This window comes from Ursus americanus, chromosome 23 (genome assembly GCF_024610735.1).
Source record: "Ursus americanus isolate L20-20 chromosome 23, mUrsAme1.1.p, whole genome shotgun sequence".
In the NCBI taxonomy this organism is placed as follows: domain Eukaryota; kingdom Metazoa; phylum Chordata; class Mammalia; order Carnivora; family Ursidae; genus Ursus; species Ursus americanus.
In genome coordinates this window covers 16,817,458-16,841,200 of record NC_142149.1, presented here as the reverse complement: position 1 = coordinate 16,841,200, position 23,743 = coordinate 16,817,458, and the positions used below count along the sequence as shown (strand labels likewise).

At 38.1% G+C, this 23,743-nt stretch overlaps 1 protein-coding gene across 1 annotated transcript in view; it reads right to left on the bottom strand.

Moving 5' to 3' along the window:
* NSF (N-ethylmaleimide sensitive factor, vesicle fusing ATPase) overlaps positions 1–23,743 on the bottom strand; it is a 147,125-nt gene that overhangs the window by 23,916 nt on the left and 99,466 nt on the right. The window contains exons 13-17 of the mRNA XM_045814603.2: positions 23,276–23,371; positions 20,985–21,141; positions 17,987–18,120; positions 5,612–5,678; positions 3,386–3,465 (exon numbers count right to left, since the gene is read on the bottom strand). Coding sequence (XP_045670559.1) covers positions 3,386–3,465; positions 5,612–5,678; positions 17,987–18,120; positions 20,985–21,141; positions 23,276–23,371 — 534 coding nt within the window. The remainder of the gene's footprint in view (positions 1–3,385; positions 3,466–5,611; positions 5,679–17,986; positions 18,121–20,984; positions 21,142–23,275; positions 23,372–23,743) is intronic.

Below are 23,743 nucleotides of genomic sequence, written 5' to 3'. Positions count from 1 at the left end.
TCTCCTGAGAGAATACATACTAATTTAAAAAGCAAGGTGGTACAGAGAAAGCATATTTTTATTTTGTCAAATGTACGCCAACTAGATACACTGGAAACATTTACTTCCCCGGCCACTGACGTGCTCACACAGTAGGCCATCATCCAGCAGTCCAGGTCAGAGTCACCGAATTCTGATTAACGACAGGCTGGTAACCCTTAAAAGAGAATCCCCACCATTTCCAGTCACTAAGGCAACCAGATCTATCTTTGACTTCTTATATATTCCCATATCCCTCCTTTTCGGTCCTTAGAGAAATTCATCCCACATCCCTTTTTAATGATCCAATCCCTGTTTCTAGGACTTCTCCCAAGTTGGGCCATGTACCTGGATGCTCACTCCTTGCTTCCAGCTCTCCCTTTAACCCTCCTTTCATCACTTAAGCAGCTTTGCAATCACTTTCTTCTTTAAAGTATCTGTTTTATTGAGACAGAAGTCACAGAACACACAATTCACTGATTTCAAGTGTGCAATTCAGTGCTGTTTAGTATATTCACAGAATGTGCAACTATCACCATGATCCATTTCTGAACATGTGAAACACCCCAAGAAGAAACCCACACCCGTTAGCAGGCACCTCTCACTCCCCTATCCACCCCTCCAGGCCTAGGCCACCGTGAATCTACTAGATTCTGCCTCTACAGATGTGCCAGTTCTGGACATTTCATACAAATGGAATCAATCTGTGGTCTTTTGTGACTGGCTTCTTTCACTTAGCATGTTTTCACGGTTCATCCATGTTGCAGCATGTTTCAGACTTCACTTCTTTTTATTGCTGAATGATATTCCATTGTATGGATATACCATAGTTTTTGTGAACACCTGGGTTGTGCCTGCTTTTGGCTATTATGAATAATGCTGCTTTGAACATATCTACAAGCTTCTGTGTGGACATATATTTTCATTTCTTTGGGGTATATACCTAAATTGTTGGGTCATATTGTATCTTTATCTCTAACGTTTCGAGGAACTGCTAGACTATTTTCCAAAGGCTGCACAATTTTTATATTCCCACCAGCAGCGCATAAGGGTTGCAATTTCTCCATATGCACAGCAACGCTTATTGTTATCTGCCTTTTTGGTTGTAGCCATCCTGGTGGGTATGAAGTGGTATCTCATGTGGCTTTGATGTGCATTTCCCTGACGGCTAATGATGTGGAGTATCTTCTCACGTGCTCGTTGACCATTTGAAATTTATTTATTTTTGAATGTTTTCACTTTAATCATACTTTGCCAAATACAACAATACAAAATACTTAAGGCCACCAAAATGAGCGGACACTCAAAAAATCTCTTTAGAAGTTGTCTGTATTTTTTGTGGAATAAGTTGTTCATGAAGTACACCCGTATAAACTGGTGCCAGACATTGTAAGATTTAAAACATTAGGTAATGTTCCTTTCCTCAAGAATTTTACAATTATTTTTACAAAATGGAAAGTTATTCTTAAGTCTTTAGTCAAAATGCTGCAAGTGTTTTTAATATGCTCTATTTATTTCTATTGGTATCTATTTTGGATTACAAATAATTCTGTTTAAATATATGTATTTGCCAAGGTAAAGGACAAGCAGTTTAAAAAATATCATTGAGAAATAATTCTTCCTTCTCCCAATGACTTTTAGCATAAATTCTTTTTAGCTAAAGACTGAATAAGATATAAATTTATTTTTTTAAAAGATTTAATTTATTTATTTGAGAGACAGAGAGGGAGAGCATGAGCAGGGGGGAGTGGGTGGAGGGAGAAACAGGCTCCCTGATGAGCAAGGAAACAGATGCGGCACTCGATCCCAGGACCCTGCGATCATGACCCGAGCCAAAGACAGAAACTTAACCAACTGAGCCACCCAGGTGCCCCTGAATAAGATATAAATTTAAATGCCTGGAGAAAGTCTCCCAATCTAATAATTTTTAAAATGCTATATCATAGGAAAGGATTCTTTTGTATGTGATATATATGGATATTGGGGTTATTTACTTTTTCCAGCAACTTTATTTATTTTTAAAGATTTTATTTATTTATTTGAGAGAGAGAGACAGAGAGAGTGTGCCTGTGTGAGCAGTGGGAGAGGGAGACAAGCAGACTCCCCACTGAGTGGAGAGCCCAGTGCAGGGCTTGATCCCAGGACCCTGAGATCACGACCTGAGCCAAAATCAAGAGTCAGATGTTTAACCGACTGAGCCACCCAAGCGACTCTTCCAGCAACTTTAGATTTATCTATTTATATACTTATTGCAGGAATCAGAGAAGGGAAAAATACACCCAGTTCTCTAACTTCAGCCTTAGGACGAGCTAATTCCCAAATACCGGGAATGATAGTTTATGGAAAAATGATTACAAAATCCTTACAGTGCATACATGCAGTAAATTTTCAAGGCTGTTGTACCTTATGTTTCTTTTCACTATTCTAGAAATACAAAAAAACAAAAAAATCCCAGAAAATCAAGACAAGTCCATCACTTTTAGTTCTAACACACACACACACACACACACACACACACACACACACACAATTTTAACTTAAATTAAAAAGCAGATTCATCAACTTAACAAGAAATATTTTCCATACAGCCTAGTTAAAATCTATAACTTCAATACAAGATTCCCATACAGACATTAAGATGTTTTTCAAGTTAATGCTTAACCTCTTTGTATCTGTCTTTGGCATTTCTTGAAGGTTACAGCACACAAAATCAATCAAGAGAATTGGTGTCTTGTGTCATAGCCAAACATGCTCTGGCAGCCTCTACGTAATTAACATATTTAGCCAACCCTCATAGATTACTTTTAAATGTGTTATCAAAATCACCAGTCTCCAGTAGCCACATCAGTAAAAATGCAACCACATGAACAAGGATCTGGCTATGAACTCCCTCCTCAAAAGTGCCACACGACACAAGAGACATAATTCAAGCTTCACTGTAAACATTTTTTAAAAAGAAAAATCTGCCTACAGGAAATAAATATCCTCAAATACAATTTCTTAGGAAAATCTATCCGATGATAAATGAAACAAATGGGAATGTATATTCCATCCCTTCTACATGAATATCATGATCTCTCATGGGAGATGCAGGTGGCTAGGGATATGTAACATCCTGGGAAATTTACAGAACAACAAAAACAGAACACTGATCGAAACTAGGATTTGGGGGTCTTCGGAAAGGAAACTTCTCTGTTAAGAAAATCATTTACCTTAAAACAGAAGTCCAGACCAGATGACTTTTCCAAAGCCCCTCAACAACAGAATTTTACGTTAATGATCACTTGCTTAGTTAGCAGCTTATATGCACCATTATACGCAATATACTGGAAAAATTCTGTGGAAATGTTCCTTATATTATTTTTACCTGAGGAGGTGCCTTTTTGAGTAGCACGAGAAGAGCCTGTAATACCAGATTAGAAAATCGAGGGCCAATAGGGACATAATCTGGAACAGAAACATTGCTGTGTTTTAGGGATTCGATACACATATGCACATATTCCAAACATTCAGATTTTTCTGCATCAAGAGTAAACATAGTCTTAAGTAACTGTCATGCAACTAACGATAATTAGAAGAATAGTATCTCCAATAACTGAAAGGCTTAAAACATTATGTAAGAACTCACATCTGTAACATTTTTTAAAAAGCTTCTAAATATCCATTTTGAGTTCAGGTAGACATCTTTGTCTAATATTCAGAGACAGTTTATTTTTTTGTTGTTTTTTTTTAATGAAGAAAATAGCCAGGTGTATCTACCAACCATTTCCAAGAAATTACTGCAAACCATGGTAATACAGTAAGCTCACAGGCAACAAAACATACTAGAAAATGAGTAGAGGGGGAAACAGCAATTAATAATGTAAGTAAGGTATTAAATATAACTGAGATGATGGTAAAGTCACTAAGAATGGTCCTTGGTTGGTGAAGAACAGAGAACTTTCTATAACTTTCTGTTAAACTTCTACTAATCCTTCAAGATTCAGCATAAATCCAGCTTTCTCTGAATAGTGCATACGCATGCACCCTTGCCTTATGCTTAGAACTACCTTCAGGCACCAGCCCTCTGAAGTCAAAAGTGATCTTTCCCTTTTCCGAATTATCCAGAACACAGGGCACATTCTACTTTGCAATAATTTTTACCAATATATGTTACAACACCAGCATGTTACTTATTTTTTCTGAGAGCCTAATAATTCTAGCAGAGTAGTAAGGGCTCAGCTTACTTTGTTGAATAAATGAACAAACAAGTATAGGTAATAACTATTCATACAAGTGAAAATATACTCGGAGGGCACACATTCCTGACACAGTAGTGTTGCTATGACCACACATCTCAATTGTGTTTAGATAAAGGAATTTACACAGAGCTATGAGTTTGTGCTTAAAAGCTTTTAAAGAAATAATCCTATAAACTGGGCTGAAATGTATCAAAAACAGCAGACCAAAAACCCCAGGTCACTAGATAAAACTATCAAATTAAGAAGACCTCAGATACACCTTGTTATATATAGGTACGTCTTTGCTTTATAACAAACATTGCCTTAAGAAATAAAAATAAATAACAGAGGACCTAAAGCAAGTCTGAAAATCATGAGGAAAATGTGGTAAGAACAGTTAACTTCGAAATCACTACTACACCATTTTGGATAGCTTAAGAAGGGATTACTCAGGTGTTGGGTGGTATTTTCAGAAGTTTATGAAGTCACCACATGGGTTCAATTTCAATACAGTGATCACAGCATCCCGAGTCACTATTATAATGCATTTATTCCAGATGTATCTAATTTTTGCAATGAAATAAATGTAAGTAACAACACTTTTCTGGCATGTACTGGGAGATTACATCTTACGAGTTGCACGCAGGGACTGTCCTACTATTCATCTTTGTATCTGGCAGCAGTGCATTTCAGCATAAGAAATGGTTAATCAATATTTAAAAAAAATTTTTTTAACTATTGTAGAGCACCTGTAACTTTCAGAATGTTTTCAACACTGTTACCCCACTTTTGTCTGCACAATTACTCTATGGGATAAGTAAAGAAGGGAACACAGTCTCAGTTCTTATAAAACAGGTATATTTTATTTGCAAAAATTAGATAAACCTGGAATAAATGCATTATAACAGGGACTCGTTCTTATAAAACAGACTGGGATACAAGAGAACTTGTAGCTTCTCCCAAGTGTTATTTCACTCCATTCATAAGCCCGTTTTTCCCTTAGTTCTATCAAAGTTCCTAGCTGGAAACTCTGGGGTACAGGCAGTCCAGAGGTACTAAATAGCAAATATATCCATCAATGGAAACTACTGATCATTTATTACGGGCAGAGAACTCTGTGCAAGAAAGAAAATAACGTGAGGTGTGGGCCCTGATGGGAAAGCAGTTTATAATGGAGTTATGGTCGTAAGGCATATCTAACATGAAGATCATCACTGACTTCAGCTATAACAGGTAACATAACTCCCTGTAAGACAAAGAAAAGTATTTCTATTGCCTTATAGTTTATAAATACCCGTTATTTTTCTCTTGCAATTTGTGAGACATTAGTGTAATGTGGCGAAGATAGCACCGTGGCAGAAATTATGACTCACCAAGTAGTCTTTCAATGTCATCCACAACCACACAGCTAAGCTGGGATTTGTACGCATCGTCAAAGATCTGGAAGAAAGTAAAACCATTTATTATCCCAGTGCTCTCCATAATTATGACAATTTCCAAGAAGATGAAATTTAGTTAATTCTTGAGCAATGCCTAAACAAAGCACAATAGAAAACCAATATTTCAGACTCTACTATGTTAGAATTTAACAGATACTAGGATTTTGGAACTAAGAGTTCTTACAAGTTAAAAATGAGGAAATTGAGGCCCAAAGCAGTTAAATGACTTGCTCAAGACAACACAACTGGATCTTGGCTGAGCAAGAAGAAGGGTAATGCTGTTTTCAGCCTCACCAGCTGGACGTGTCACACCTGCCCATGCTGAGGAACCGCTGGTCATTAATCAACTGACAAATCCCATCAAATGTATCACAATGGTCTCTCCTCCTATGTCAGGAGCGCGACTTCAGTGTTGTGACCCAAGAGCTAGCTGAAGCCACAAGGGATGGGTAGAATAAAACCGAATGTCGTTTTATTATCGATAAGAATTGCGGCCCTGTTAAGCAGGAACAACACTGAGAGAACAGAATCCTGTTCATGCAAATCAGACCATAATGGTCAAAATGTTCACAGAAGAATTAAAGTTGGTTATAAAGGATCAGATAGATGTATCTTTAGAACCAGAAAAAAGATAATAGTACACTGTCTTAAGATAGTGAAAGAAATGCAAATTAAAGCAAGCAGTAAAGGAAGTTGTTATATCCTGACAAGGATGTGGCAATTTCAAGCCAGACAGAAGATTTAATTTATGTATAAGTTGGATGTAAGTGCCCACAGCCTTGGGACCAGCCTTTTCATAAATGTGGGGGTTCCTACCCTAGTGACTATAACCGGGGTTCAGGGCACCCCACAGATGTCAACGGTAAGAATTAATTTCTGCATCCCAGCCCAGTCTTTCTGGTTGATAAATAACCTCAGGGCACCAAGATGCTAACCACCACTCCACCCATCTTGCTCGGGGTGGCATGATACTCCTTAGTGGTTATCTTTTAACCATAGATAATTAAGTATTAGGCACAGAAATAAGGTAAATCAAGTCTTCAGTATTAATATTTTTTCATATTAAATTTAAAGACAACTTATATATGCCTGGTCTCAAAAGTATTTGTAACAATTAAGAAAATTTACCATATCAAGATTAATAGATTAGCCTTGCTAGTTCAATTTAAAATATACTGTTGAATAATTCATTTTGATAAGTTTTTATGTTGGAAGGCAAAAGATAACTTTAAAATGGTAAAGGTAATCTAAGATTCACCATATATATATTATTAGTTGTATTTTAATTTATTACTAAACAAATTATAGTTATTTTGAAACTCAATGTTTTGTTTGTTAGACAAACAACTGAAGTACTTCAAAGAGAAAATAAAACATTTTAAATGTGTAAATATAGTTTAAAATATTTAAAGAAAAAAAAATAAAATATTTAAAGAAATTTAATTAAGTTGTAAAAGTCCCCTTTTAAGGAACTGCTAACCTTCACTAGACCTACAAATAGAATAAGAGATGTAAAGGGATTTTTTAAAAGTTTTCTTTTGTGTTGAAAAACTAGGTTTTAAATTACAAAATTTTAATATGCTCCCTTTCATTGTTTAAACCTTAAATTAGCTATACATGGTCTTTTTTACCCTCAAAAGCCACCCTTAAAGATGCAAAACAAAAACATGGCAAAACAAATCGACTCAGGTTGGCAATCCAGATAGTAAGTTCCTCCCAACACACTATCTGTTCTTTAAGGAAGGAATTGTCTTCCTCGGTATTATGTTTTCAATGTCCTGACATGGCACTGGTGCTTAACAACTGTCTCCTGTATGTATGCGTGAAAGAAAGCCTCTGCTGCTCTCCTTTGCACCATCCCCTTTACCCCTCAGTCACTCTCCTATACTGTGTAAAAATCCCATTTACCCTTTCTCCCCATTGGATTGTGAGGTGGATAAAAACTTGATTCATGTCATCTCGAGGACCTGGCACAGAACAGTACTTGCCCAGTGAATTCAGCGGTTGAAACAACACAAGTTCTAATTCCATCTTGCCATAAATCACTTGTCTCTGCTCTGCTCTGGTATAGCATTTTGTATATTGTGTACGTATTAAGGATTCTTTACACTCTTCCTTATATTATACTAGAATATAAGCCCTCTGAAGGCAAGTACTATCTTAATTATCGATGTATCCTCAAATCAATTAATATAATGCCTTATCATAAAGTAATCAATAAATATTGACTGCAAGAATAAATAAGCATTTCATTTTATTTTGTTTGTTAAAGATTTTATTTATTTATTTGAGAGAGAGAGAGACAGAGAGAGAGCGAGTGCACAAGCAGGGGGAAGGGGCAGAGGGTAGAAAGAGAAGCAGATTCCCCACTGACCAGGGAGACCACCTGCAGGGCTCGATCCCAGGACCCTGAGATCATGACATGAGCCCAAGGCAGACGTTTAACCGACTGAGCCACCCAGACCCCTCATAAATATGCATTTTATATTCAAGCAGAAATATCAAGTGAGTATAGTTGGAGACGTATGACTGAAGTCAGGGTATGGAGCTCACCCTCAGGGCAATGACTGCTGAAAGCACGCGAGGGGAAGAGAGCTCAAGGAGAAATGGCAGAGATAAAAGAATAATAGGCTAAGTACCAAATCTTGAGTGTTACTCTGTGCAGTCATTCAACAAATATTTTCAAACTGCTGTTATGTGTCAAGCATTAATGAAGGCAATGGAGAGAGTAATGAATGAGACAAGTATGATCATAACTCCACAAAGCTTGGAGTGGGGGAAGCAGGTCACAGGTAACCATAACAAAGCATGACACTACTATGTTGGAGGAAATACGAGATGAGACAGTAGTCCTTGGGGATACCCCCACACATACTGGTTCTCTTTCTAGCATGTGGTAGGATTGTAGTTCCCGGCCCCCTCTCAAGGCAGGGACGACTACAGGGCTTGCTTCCACTAATGAAATACAACTGAATATATATATCACTTTCTAAAAGGAGCTTTAGAGCAACTGCAATGATTCACCATATTCCCTTTATCCTGCTTCAGCTATCATGATCTCACATGTGAGAGGGAGCTTCTACTATGAGTTAGTTTGAGTCTCGGAGAAGCTACAATGAGCAAAGCTCCTCCCCTGAGCCATGAAGGCCACGTAGTATGAGCCACAAACAACCTTTGTTATGTTAACCCACTGAGATTTGGGGGTTGCTCATTATTGCAGCATAACTTAGCCTATCTTAACCGACATGGAGGATTGTGGAGTCAGTGACAGTGTCCTAAATTTAGGAAGTGGCATTTAAGTTGAGATCTGAAGGATAAACAGTGGAAAATGGGGAAGAGGGTGTTCCAAGCAGAGCACACCGAATATTAGGAGGCTCAGAGCGAGAAAATTCAGGAGCACTGCAGGAACTGACATATGGTCAATAAGAATTAAAATGAAGAGGTCTTAGTGTGGTATGCATAGGGAATGGTAGGTGAGCGATGAAGCAGAAGAGGTGACAGAAGGGCCTGGACATGGAGGGTCTTAAAAATTTCATACCAGTTGAAATTTTATTATAAAGGCAATAAAAAGCCTCTAAAGGATTTTAAATAATGGACCACCATGTCAAGTTCATGATTTAGAAACATTTTTCTGGCTACTATATAGAAAAGCATCAGAGGGGAGTAATCATTGTTTAATACTATAGAACTCCAGGTGAAAGCTAATGGTGGTCTGGAAGTGGGAAGGGGAGTAGGTGTTCCGATAAATGGATGGATTCTAGAGATATTTAGAAGGCAGAACTGAAAGGACTTGGTGATGAATAGTTGTGGTAATGAGGAAGAAACTAGAGTGGAGGGTTCTTTCTGGTTTGGCTACTGAAATAGAGGACAGAGGAGAAGCTGGTTTGGGGATGGATCATGAGTACATGTAAAGACCAGCGAAATAGGAGCCCTTTACCTCTCCCTGCACCACCCTCCCTCCCGCCCCACAAAGGGAAGAAAAATAGGACATTTATTTCAACCTCTTGATACATAATGATCAAGCTTTGAGTTGGTGAATCCAAGACAGGAGAAAAGTTTAGAAGCAGATTCACAGTAGTTCTTGGCTATGTTTTTTTTTTTTTGAAGACTGGACCAAGAGAGCAGTCAATGTGGTATTCTATGAACTCTGGTGATGTCAAGGAGTCACTGAAAATACACTTGCTCTTCAAATCATTTTTCAGAATTCTACTAAAGGCTCTGATGCAAGCATATAGCTCCGTCTGTCAGGCTGGACTAGCGTGGATTGGAGTCAGAGGGGCCCAGGATATTTGCAGTACTCTATTTTTCCCAAGTCAGCCCTTCTCCCTTCTCAAGAACAATATAGAGCTTACTCAGCTACAGGAACCTTACTCAGGACATTGCTGGGGTCAAAACTGATGATAAACTGTACACTGTCTCACCAGTGTATCTCAGATACTGTGTTCACGAAGCCTTACAGATCACTTCATAGCTGACTGCATGATTTACCTATAAGACTTGAGAAGAAAAGTACCTATGGCAGTCATTTAATGTAGGTTTGTTTTTTTTTTTTTTTTTTTACAGACAGCTCATAATGTACTAATTACTATCATGAGGAGAGGAGCACTCAGGGCTAACTCTCTTAACAACCTACTAACCATGACAAAGGCTGTGCAATTCCAGTTGTAACTTGACCAGTTTCAGTTGACCTGAAACTCCTTTGGGTGGCAACTCTGCTCTAATTTAAACACACACACCCCTTTCACTTCTTCCACACATAATTCTTTGCCTTACCTAGTCACTAATGTAATACAAAGTCACCACTTCTCTGGATCCTTGTTTTCGGCCTAGTCTCCTCAGCCCCTTCCATTCCTCGCCCCCTGGTCCAGGCCCCAGCACAACGTTCACTAAGAAGACAGATTTGACTGGCAAGTACATGCAATTCACTGCCAGGTGAACATCTAAGTGAGAGATTTACAGAGTGAGCTGGGAAGTTCTACCACAACTTTAGGTAGATAAACCCAAAAAAGGAGGAGATGGACCAGAAAGAAAGCTGCAGAAAAAAAGTAGAATTGTACAAACTGCCCACTCGAACTGAAGTGCCAAACTTGCCCCTGCTAACAGCACCTGGCAGACACAGTGCCTGCTCCAGATCGAATGACGCCGAGCACCAGGGAGGCAGGTGGGCTGCAGCTGGGGCTAGTGGCTGTATGTCAAAAACTCTTTAAAAATAAATTTAAATTCAGATCCTCTCAATTAGTACTACGAATGTATGACACTTAAAGCCTTTTCTTGGAGAGGTTATCAGTTGGGGATCAGAGAAACAGTTATCACGCAAACCAGGACACCTGAAAGGGGGGCACTGTTAATAATCATGCTGAATTAACAGGTAAAAACCAGGATTGCTCAAAGCAAATCAGAATGTCTGGTCATCCTAGTTTTATCAGGCTGTTTCCTGAGAGCAGGTAAAATTATCAGTATATGTAGTCTTCGAGGCCGGGGAGAAGTCTGAAAATCTGAAGAACCGAAGAAAGAAAAAGTGTGTGAAAGAGTGGCATCAGTCAACATGGACGTAATGAGAGGTCTATTCTAGAAGATGAATAGTAGCTCTAGAAAGCAGAGAATCCCACAGTCTACTTCTGCTCTCTGGTACCAACCCTCTTGTGGGCAAAGTAGGTACGAGGTCCTAAGACACAAACCAGTGTGAGGAGCTGGGCTGAAGGCAAGAACGTGCTGCATGCGCTATGCAAGCCGGAGGACAGGGAGGCGCGGGGCAGGTCTGAATACGGTCCGCGAGGACCCTGCAAGCGCTCTCGGCACCGAGCCCACTCCTGGAATCTACAGACGAGCGAGGAGCCACCTGTGTGGAGGGGAGGGGCGGCAGCTGCCGATTCTGGAGTCTCCATGAGTACAAATGGGAACACGCCAACATTAGCTCCATGTTAATCCCAGCCTTTCAGAATCACAAACCACAGCAAAGCGTGTTCTAAGTGGATTCCGTCCCCCATTTTCTATCACCTCATTAGTGCTCTGAGGTAAGTGAAGCCAAATTCTCTGGTTCTTCTGGGGCTGAAGAGTTCATCTCAATTCTGAAGTGGTTGGCGTGAAGTACCTAGTTAGTAGGAATCTGATGACAGTAGGAATCTGATGACTTAGAAAAATCCCTAATGCAGTAAATCTGTCAGCAATTAGTTGAAAGCCTACCCTAATCATATTTGGTAGCATATAAAAACGTAAATGAGCAAATTCAAATCGGTGCTATCAGTAATAATCTCTAGTTTCTAAAAATAACTTGGGAGTAGACCAAGCAAACATTAGCTGTCTTCTAATGAAACTGCCTCAGGAAGTGGACCTAAACTTTTGGCAAAGCACTAAAGCTTCCTGGAATGACCTTAAAATCCCTCATTTGTTCTCCCTGCTTTTCAGGAAAAATTCTTACATTTTTTACATAACACAAACCACAGAGTGGGGTATTCTTAATAATATAAAAAGTCACAAGGTCTTAAAAGTTCTACTAAAGGCTGCACCGTCCTCCTTTGTGTGCCCAAGAGAAACAAACGCCAAGAGACAAAGTGTATTAAACAAAACAACAACATGCGCCCACCCCCCAGCCGTACGGGGACCTGTAGTCACTTCCGGAGTGCCCACTTCTCTCAGTTAATACGTGCACAAACTTCGACAAATCAGCTACATGATATATTAGGATGTTAACCAAAAACATCCAAATTCTGTTGCTTAGTAACTGCTGTCAAAAGATCCAATTTCCAGCTCTGCTCTTTGTATGGACTAAACCATGAAAAGAGGAGGATTAGGCACCATGATTCTGTTCTGTACAGACTACAATTTGCAGTGGGATTTACAGGAGGATATTCAAAGAAGATTATTTCCTTCTTGCAAAGCTAGTGGAAAGGAAAATTTCTTCCATTAATTTTCAGTCCTTTAAAAACAAGACTATATTATGTTATTAACGGGTATAGTTTTATAAGTCACTGATATTCCTACTTAATTTTGTTCAATTTAGTCACGTCAGGTTGTTCTATTTCCTCTCTGTACTGATTGTGCACTCAGAAAGCATCAAGATTAGGTAACTAGTTAAAATCAAACTCTACTGTTCTGTTCTTTTGTTCATTTAATGCCACTAACAGAATGAGTAAAATAGATTTTTAAAAAATATAGATGTGAATATGGATAAAGGAACTAAAATTTAAAAACAGAACGGAGTTGGGAAACAAACATAAAATGGGGGAGAAGAAGATCTGTAAACCCTTCAAACATCTTAATGGAACATATGGTATCTCCGCCCACCCCCCCCCAACGTGAGGATAATGGCAGTGTTGAGGAGTTTATCCATGGAGAAAGGATTTATTAAGCAAATTACGAGAAGTACAAGGTAGAATTTAAATTAATTGAAAATAAACTACTTTCATGTATTTTTAGCATCATCCATATGTGAACAAGAAGCAACAGCTTAATTACAATTAAATCTAAGATACTCACTAAAGCAAGCTGAATGACCCTCTCTACTAACAAAAACTCTTACCTCTTGGTTTAAGTAATAAAATGGTATATAAAGATGTTCTATGAATCAATGAATCAGACCACCTCAATTTAAGAAAAATTAATGTGTTAAATTGTATGAAATTATAATATGTCTGAGTTTCACAAACTATTGCCATTATAAAACACTTAAAAAATCTTTTAACTTGAGCACTTCATTATTAAAATGTAGCTGAAGAAATAATTTTAAATGCTAATCTTTTACCTCTCAAATTGGCAAAAAATATTTTAATTAATTGTTAAAGATGTTATTTTTAAGTAATGTTTACACCCAACATGGAGCTTGAACCCACAACCCCGAGATCAAGAGGCACACACTCCATCGACTCAGCCAGCCAGGCAGCCTGGCAAAAAAAAAAAAATATTTTAATAAAATCAAATGTGGGTGAGAGCCCAAGGCAATGGACACTCACATGATGGGGCTACAAGTGTAAATTGGTACAACTTTTTGAAGAGGTGGACTTTATAAATCAGCAGTATTTTTACATAAGAGTTTTGATACCAATCTTTATCAAAAATCTTCAAAATATTAATGTTTTTACTTTAGCAATCCCAATTCTGAGAATTTATCCTAAGGAAATAACCAGAAATGTATATACAGTAATAATGATATGTAAAAATAACCTCTACACTTTATTGAGCACATATGATATCCCAAGGCACTGCATGATACTTTACATAGATTATCATCTCACTTAATTCTGAATATTATCTTCATTTCATAGGCAACAAAACAGAGGCTTATAGGTTAAGTGACTATAAGACCTGGTAAGTGTGGTGGAGCTGGGATTCAAAGGCAGATCTATTCGAAACCTAAGCCCAAGTTCTCAGCCATTAAAATGTGATGCTACTCTTAAAAAATCTAGTAAGACAATGGGGAGTAGTGATTTCCCTAGTTTGGTAGTTCTACAGAATATTATTTTTAATTGTGAAAAAACCTGGAAACAAACTAAACATCCAGCAAAATGGGTTTAAATGAATACTGTACATCTATTAACATAATACTGAGATACATTTTAATGACACTGAAAAAAGAGCCATAATGTATTAAGTGAAAAAAAGCAGGTTTAAAACAGTATGTCCAGGGGCGCCTGGGTGGCTCAGTTGTTGAGCGTCTGCCTTCGGCTCAGGGCGTGATCCCAGCGTTCTAGGATCGAGCCCCACATCAGGCTCCTTCGCTGGGAGCCTGCTTCTTCCTCTCCCACTCCCCCTGCTTGTGTTCCCTCTCTCGCTGGCTGGCTTTCTCTGTGAAATAAATAAATAAAATCTAACAAAAAAACAAAACAAAACAAAACAAAAAACAGTATGTCCAGTGTGATCCCCAATAAACAATGTGTGTGTGTGTGTGTGTGTGTGTGTGTGTGTGTGTGTTATAGAAGAAAATTGAAGGACAAATATGGACTCCTTTTTTTTTTCTTCTGTGCTCTTTTCTGTATTTTCTAAATTATTTTTGTGATTAGAAAAGCTGCATCACTGGGGAGGAGCAGCACTTAAAAGAAAAAAAATGTCTTTTCAGAACTGATAAAAAATTATAGATTATTTGTGCTCTGAAAAAAAAGAAAGAAAGAAAGAAAATATCTTCCCATCCTAACACTAAAAATGAAGGGAAGAGAACAGCAGTGGGAGGTAGACAAGAAGTACTGAGGAATGGCGTTTATATTTCATTTTCAAAAGCAGCCTGGAAGACTTAGCACCTTTAGACTGGTTTGAGCCCGCAGGCTTTTGTCAACCTATCATTAGGCAACAATGTGAAAACTATTTGCAGGGAAAGATTTTGCAATATTTTTAATATATTTCTAAGACACCTATGCTTCATTTTTTGTTCCTGTACTTTAGTTACAGGGAATGACTTTTTTTTTTTCCCCAGAGAAAACAAAAAAGTCTAATATGAATTTATTATACTGGTGACATGGAAATAATTTTTGTAACTTTAAGGGTGTATGGATGATCCAGACAGTGAATCATGAATCGAAACAATTTTGAATAAGCTTGTATAGACACTTATTTTTCTATTCCTTAGCCTTCCACTCATCTAAAACTCTACCTTGAAAGGCTTTAACAATTTAAAGATTAAATCATAAGTTATTAAGCCATTAATTTAACCATTTAAGCCTCTAAACCCAGCACATATTACCTTCCCCCCTCAAGTCAATTTGCAAGAGATTAAAATAATAAAAATGATAATATCTCACACTTACAAAGCAGCTTTGATCTGCAGGAGCCTAAAGTGCTTTTTTAAAACTTTATAGAAAAACTAGGACCATTCCACCCACATCTCAGAGTACATCTGAGGTAGAAGCTGGCAGCTGGTGAAAAGCACTGGAGTAATTTACCATCTGCAAAGGAGACGACTACTTTTGAACAAATACAAGGACTAGATGGAGTTAGGGAAATGCGAACAGAATTAGCTGTGCAATTAAACGCTACATTCAATGGCCACGGATTCCAAGGGCTATTATTTAAAGTTTGACCAGAGGAAGTTGTTTAGGTTTCCTTTAGAGGGGAAAAAAACAAAAAAGAAAAGCCACCCCCACCTACATTAGGGAAGTTTCTGGTTCTAGTGATTCTGTCTAGATTTTCCCCAGAAGGAGAGATACTACTGGTTTCACCTCAGACACAGAATAAACGGACTATGATATTTAAGTTCTTTTTCTGTCTGGCAACATTTCCCTCTCTTTCACACCCAACTTCAAAGACTTTTATATATGATATTTATCTTTTTAAAAAGATTTTGTTTATTTTGAGAGAGTGAGTAAGAGAGAGAGCACGAGCAAGGGGAGGGGCAGAGGGAGAGAGAGAGGGATAAGCAGACTCCCCACTGGGCAGGGAGCCCGACACAGAACCCAGGGACCAGGGATCGTGACCTTGGCCAAAGGCAGACGCTTAACCAACTGAGCCACCCAGGCGTCCCACAGAATATTTATCTTGATGGTACAGGCAAGAATCCTGGTTCCAGCTCTGCCCCTTGCATCCATTTCAAGAATGCTACGGGAACAATCTTCTGCCATCTGCACAAACAAGAAGCTAACTTCTCAAACTTACATTTTTTTGGAGTCTGCTTCTTTTAAAATATTATCTTTCCTCCAGTCTTTTCTCTTAAAAAAACCTAAAGTAACTGTATCCTCTATCTCTAAAAATTGGGGTCCTAGGAGCAAGGTTAAAGAACTCTGGAGCTGGGGCACCTGGGTGGCTCAGTTGTTAAAGTGTCTGCCTTAGGCTCGGGGCGTGATCCCAGGGTCCTGGGATCAAGCCCCACGTCAGGCTCCATGCTCCACTGGGAAGGCTGCTTCTTCCTCTCCCACTCCTGGTGCTTGTGTTCCCTCTCTCGCTGGCTGTCTCTCTCTGTCAAATAAATAAATAAAATCTTAAAAAAAAAAAAAAAAAAAAAGAACTCCGGAGCTGTCTTTATTAGGCAGCACCCCAATTCTCAAAGCTCTTTTCTCCGATTCTGATTTTCCCACATCTCTTTAACTAACAGTCAGTTCACACCTATGAAAGATCAAGCATGAAAAATCAGATTTAAGTAAAAGAAATACTTCAACTAGATATAAAAAAATAACTTCTTCACTGCCTGGGAGTATACCAAATCAGAATATCAGTGGGAACACAGGCTGCCAAGTGACATGAAACAGTCATTATGTCTTCATCAGTGACTTTTTTTAAAGAGTAGCCACTTACTATCCTAGAAGCCATAAATGGCACTTGCTTGAATGTAAGAGAGATGGACCGGGCGGTCTTAGAGTCCTTACAGCTCTAGGATTCTATTCTATGTGGCTCTAACTTTCACTGATGGTTTAAAGCAGCTGAGTTAAGAAGGTGACAAATGGCACTCAGAGAAACGAAGAAGGATGAGGGCTGCATTAAGTTGCCAAGCAGACTCTGACTGTCCTAATAGACCACCATCCCTTTGTAGGGGTTTTGAAAATATCTTTCCAATGATGTACTTCTGTTCTTTCCCAAACTACATAGTCAACCTAATTGACTATGTGTGATTTTGTACACTGATTAAAAAAAAAATCCTAAATGAATTTGTGTGATTTTGTACACTGATTAAAAAAAAAATCCTAAATGAATTTGCTCCACTTGACTCAAATACTTCTTTTTTTAAGATTTTATTTATTTGAGAGAGAGAAACAGAGGGAGAGAAAGTGAACAAGGGAGGAGCAAAGGGAGAGGTACAAGCAGACTCTGCGCAGAGCACAGAGCCCAATAGGGCTCAATCCCAGGACCCTGAGGTCATGACCTAAGCAGAACTCAAGAGTGGGACACTTAACTGACTGAGCCACCCAAGCGCCCCTCTACTCAAATACTTTTAACTTGATCTTTCTTTCAATCAAGTCAATACAAACTTAGGAAATGAAAATTAACTGTAATATGTATTAAACAAAACATAATTTGGGGGCGCTTGGGTGGCTCTGTTGGTTAAGCATCTGCCTTCGGCTCAGGTCATGGTCTCAGGGTCCTGAGATTGAGCCCCAAATCGGGCTGCCTGTTCAGCGGGGAGTCTCTCTCTCTCAAACAAATAAATAAAATCTTAAAAAAGCCCTCATAATTTGGAAGATAAATGCTAGTAAGACTGCATTACAAAGTTAAATCTACCTAAAACAGTCACTGTTTCCCCCCAAATTCTGCTGATAATTGAGCTCACTTGAGAACATGGTTGCTATGGCTTTTACAGATCTACATGTACGAAGATAGATATACAGGTACATGTGTACACACGCGTATCTAAAGGGAGATAGGAGAGTAAAATGAAAGTAAAAATCTTGATACCTTCTTCATGGCCTGACACTTGGCTGTCTCAGAAAAGCCAATCATCTTATCAGGAGAACAGATCTTGATGAAGGGGAAGTTGGATTCCTCTGCAATCTTCGCTGCTAAAGCAGTCTTCCCACTATGAGGAGGGCCTGCGTAAAGATAGGAGCAAGTCAGGGGAAAAAAGCCAACCTAAGCAAAGGGGAATAAAACAAGTTTAAACGTTTACCCACAATGTACTGAGGTCTCAACTAGTTGCTCATTAACATTTCCTGACACAGTTTCATAGCAGACATGTTTTCTCTTATTTATTAGCAACTAAACTTAATGAACTGATTAGCATTTCTCAAAGGTATGATGAAATACATTCCTTCTTTCTTTCTCACAGTCTTAATCTTTCAAACTTCTGGCTAAATATATAAAATGCAGGGGTTTTGTTTCTTAAAAAAAAAAAGAATGCATTCAAAAAGAAAGAATGCATATCTGTACTCATGTTATTAGTTCCATCAAATCATATGTCTAACAAAAAAATATGATCTTATATGTCTAACAAAAAAATATGATCTTCTTAGGAGATGACATCGGGACAGGGAAAAACTGCCTTACAGAAGCAAATGTGACTTAAAAAGCTAAAATTTTAAAGATTTAGTTAGGCCTTCTCATAAAGGCAACCAAATCTATAAACTTAACTGTCTTTGGACATCTCCTCTTTCCCTTCTGTGAAATGGAAGATGTGTCCCTCTTCCATCCATAAACCAACAAATTCTTCCTTCCCATCTTCTCGGGAACCTGACCCTGACTGTATCTTCTTCCCCATCTGTTCCACATCTTCCTCTTCCCTACAGTCTGTCCAACAGCATTCTGGCATGCTTTAATCTACCTAACAGTTTAATAAACAGCAAAAAACTCTTTCTGGACTCACACCCCTCAACACCACTCCTTCTTCTCCCTTCAAAATGGAAATACTCAAAATAATTATCTACACTGGCCACCTTCACTTTCCATCTTCCTCCATCCTCAAACAAACCCTCTGGCTTCCATTGCCATTACATGGAACAGGATCCCATGCGGGTCACCGATGACCTCCATGTCACCAAATCCAACAGACACTTTCTCTGTTGGCTTCTTAGGAATATTTGATACAATGGATAACTCCTCTTCTAAAAAACACTTCTCTTGACTTCTGCAATAGCTCCTTCTCTTTCTCTCCCTCTTACCTCTTGCTCAGTCTCCTCTGTCAACTCTTCCTGCTCTACTTGGTTTTTAAATGTTGACACACCTCAGAGATCAGTTCTAGGCCCCCTTTCCTTTTCAACTTATACCCCTTCTGTAAGCCACCTCACCCAACTCCCATGGATTCAACAACAACTCATGAATGTTACTGCCAGCCACACCTCTCTTCTGCGCCCACATATCCAATAGGCTGCTCAACATTTCCAATTCAATTATCCAACAGGAACCTCAAACTCAACATATCCAAAACTGAACTCATAATCTTTCTTCCTGAAATCTGCTTCTCCACTAGTGTTCCCAGTCTTACTAAACTGCACCATTTACCAGGCCGTGTATACTAGAAACCTGGCGATTGTATTTGATAACTCTTCCCCATATTCAATATAGTTACTTAATACTTCTAAGTTTAGCTTCCCCATCTACCAAATAGGCCTAACAGAAGCATCTGCCCTCAGAAGACTGAAGTGGGGTTTAAAGAAGACAATAAGTGTAAAGTGCCAGTAGAGCGACTAGAAAGTAACAGTTCAAAGAATGTTGGCTTAATTATGATTAATCATTAATAATCATAATGAAGTCTCTTTTATTCTCTCTCCTACATATTTCTCAAAATGGTCTACTTATCTCCATCTCCACTACCCTATGTTACTTTAAATCACAATCAGCTCTCATTAAGATGCATTAATACAACTGCTTCTAACCATTGGTTTATCCTGTATCTTTTCTGACCCTCTAATCTATTCTCTACCACAAAGCAGTTGTGAGGTTTTGAAAATACAAATCTTATCATGTTGCTTCACTGCTTAAAACCCTACAAATGGCTTCCATTGCCCCTCAGACACAGACTGAATCTTTACTATGGTCTACAAGGCTGTGTACGAACCGGCTCCTGTCTACTTCTTCAGTTTCATGGCTAGCCAACATCCCTTTCTGTTTCAATCCCCTTCCCACCCAGGTCTTTTAACATGCCGATCCCTCTACCTAGAACATCTTCCCCACTTACTTTGCTGGGCCAGCTTTTCCTCATCCTTCAGGCCTTGGCTTAATATGTTTCAGGAGGCCCTCACTCCCAGACTTCAGAAGGAGTTAGGTTCCTCTGTCATGTGGACTCACCAAACCTTTCCGTGGTACTAATCATAACTATAAACAAGTAACTAGTGAATAGAATGTCCTTGCCTTTCTGTCTACTTGGTAAAATCCTAACTAATCCTTCAAAGTCTACATTAAACACCACCTTTAGCTTTCTTTGATCATCCCTGGGCAAAATGACTGGCATTCACACACACCTTTACACATATATACTGTAGTTAAGAATTTGTTTACATGTCTTTTTTTGTGACCAGACTGAATTCTGTGAATGTCTTTGTATCCCCAGCAACCAGTTCAATGCCTAAAACATTTTACTCAATGAATACTTACTTCATTGAATCAAGTACTTTGTGCTATCATACAGTCTGTTATGTAACATAGCACTCAGTGAATATTTATTTAATTGACTCAAGTACTCTATGGTAGCACATAGTCAATTAAGTGACAGAAATTTAGATACGATTCCACAAGAAAACTTGTTGCTATCATTCATTAGTAACATTCTACCCCAAGAAAATTTTAATTTATGCACAATATTGGCACATAGACTGGATTACTATTTTTAGATCATGAATAGATTTAGAACGGAAAATAATTCATTTTTCTGGAATGTGCTAAATAACTTTGTAAAAGTATTTTTTGTGTTTTGGGTTTTTTTCTTTTTAACTTTGAATGCCATCTCCTCATACTTTCTCACCTTCCAGAAGGACGCTAACCAGTGGTGTGCGGTCACTATTTTTAGTCTGCTGAACCAGCAGCTCCCCATCTTCTAGAACTCGTGTAACTGGATCACCCCATTTGATAATACCATTCATAATGTAACTTGCATAATCCTCTTGGTTTGTGCCAAATGCCTATGGAGGAAAAGGATAATTTAAAGCATTTTGAGTGTTAGTATAAAAATTAAAATACTTAAAGGTATAAAAGATGAGTAATAATTCCTACACACTAAAAGTGTTGAGCAATATCCCATATTCATGTAAAAAGCTTGAAAAGCAAATAAAACCAAAAATAAAAAACCCATTACTTTATAATTTCTCATTTAACCTTTGACCCAGTGGTGGGAGAGTGACTTTGGGTGACTTAATAGAAAAAAACATAGATTCTAGGGTCAGATTCTACAAGAGCCCAAGCCCTCATGATCCCTGAGAAAGGGTAGTTTCAATGTGCTTATTTCTGTAAGGAGTACGTTGGTTGTGGCCTTCTGTTAAGAACAAAGAGAAAAAGAGGTTATGGACTTAGAAGCAGTTGGCTCAGCAGACAGAGATACTATCCTCACACTGACTGCAGGGGTCTCGGATTAAAATGGGAAATGAAATGGTAATGAGAAGATCTTGTCCACATCGGCTTGGTAGCAGGGGACATAGGACATAAGTTAAATGGCACCAAGGTAAGCCTAGGTTTGTAAACACAAAATTTAGAATGAGGTAGAAAGGAGAAGCTATACTGAAAGACTGAAGTATGAGAAAAAGGAAATAAAAGCAATTACTATATAATAATCTTATGTGTGTTCATTACATATTAGAGCTTAAATCACATCCCTCTTCATTTTCAGCTTCAGCTTTCACATTGTAACTCCCATCAAACCAGCTCCCAAGAGGAGTCAGTGATGTTAGTACTTAGTGACTTAATTGAATTGTGTTTTCATAAGGTTCACAAGTAAAGAAATGAGTAGGAAAACAACCGAACGTAATCTAAGGGTCACATATCTTGAGAATTTCAAATTTCAAAAAATTATCACATCCTTCAAAAAGTCAGTTTTTCATTACCCAACATATGGAATGATTTTAACATTAGAACTTGAGCCTCACAGAAAGTCATTATCTGTAATACTGTCTCTTAACAGTATAAGGTGGTCTCATTACTGTGTTACTTTGCCACCAAATCACTTGCAGACCACCCTCTCGTCCTTGCACACACTTCTGATTCCTGAATACAGAAGAAAGATATCATTCCCTCTTCTGGATACGGGACACTGAATGGCCCTGTATAAAGTTATAAAGGGCCTAGGAAACACTGGTTGAATGGCTACTGTAGGAAATATGTGGACTGGCTGGCTTTTGTCTGTAATGATTCCAAGTACATGCTCCAAGCCTCACGGCAGCAGCAGCAACAAGATACCTGAACCAGGAAGGGGTGACCCTCCCTGGCTAACCAAATGTAGGAGTCTTCCTTACTTATTCTGTCATTTTATTTTCTGTTTTATACCCCAGGCCCGTGCAATAAATAAAAGTAAATTATTAATTACTTGACTAAGTTATCTTAGTTTACCCTTCCTGGTAACAAATTATTTGTCATTAAAAAATTCTTGCGATAAATCAGTTAGGCCAGGCTCTAATACTTTTGGTAATTATTACAGATGACAGCAGCAAAAGATTAAATCATTTCCATTACTTGATAACTTTTGAAAGTAATTATTTTATATTTAAAAGTCACAATAATCATAAAGTAGACAGGGCTAAAACAAACTAATTTTTGTCTTTAAAGGAGATACTTGCAACAAATAATTATTGTCAAGAATATATAAGGAACTTATGCAGACCAAATAAAAATAAAGAATAAACAATACAACAGAAAAATAGGCAAAAGACACAAATAGCATTTCACAGAAGACACTCATATGGCCAATAAACATATGGAAAGATGCTTAACTTTATAAATAATCAGTGATGTACAAATCAAGATCAAAATTAAATCTCATTTTACATCCGACTGAATGGCAAAAATTAACTCTGACAATACCAAGTGTTATGAGATGGCGATCTCCCTATCATGAGAAATAATGTCAATTAAGTCCTGATAAATTACCCAGCCACCAGCATTAATGCGCAAATGTTTCTCATACTGGACACTTCCAATATTGAGATTTCCTGATTTTTAAAAATATGTATGATATAACCTTACAGAATATTGAGTAAAATGGCATTTACTTTTCTCTTGAATTACGATTATTTTTTGGCTTATCCATCACTCAATATCCATACTCACTGGTTTGATATCATTCTCCAAAGAAGCAAGAAAGTCTCCTCTTGTCACCTGCAGGCTCTCTGCTTTCTCCATGTCCACTTCCACCTTAGTACTGGCCTAATTAGAAATGATAACAAAATGTAAGGACTTCCAAGATGTAAGAATATTTTCAGTCTAAGAATGTAATACCTGAGGACTTAAAAGGCGTCTATTCACAGACAAAAAACCTCTCTCTCAAATTCACAAACATAACCTTTGCCTGAGCAATTCCACTTCTAGGAATTTATCTCATGAATATAACCACAAATGCATGCAAAGTTATATATATCAGGATATCTATTAGAGTAATTTGTAATAATAGAAGATTAGAAGCAAATTAAAAGTCTAGCAAGAGGGTACCAGTTAAGTAAATTATGATGCATTTGTACCAAAGAATGCTAGATAGCTCCCCCCCTCCCCAAATAAGGCACGAGGAGGAGAAAATACATT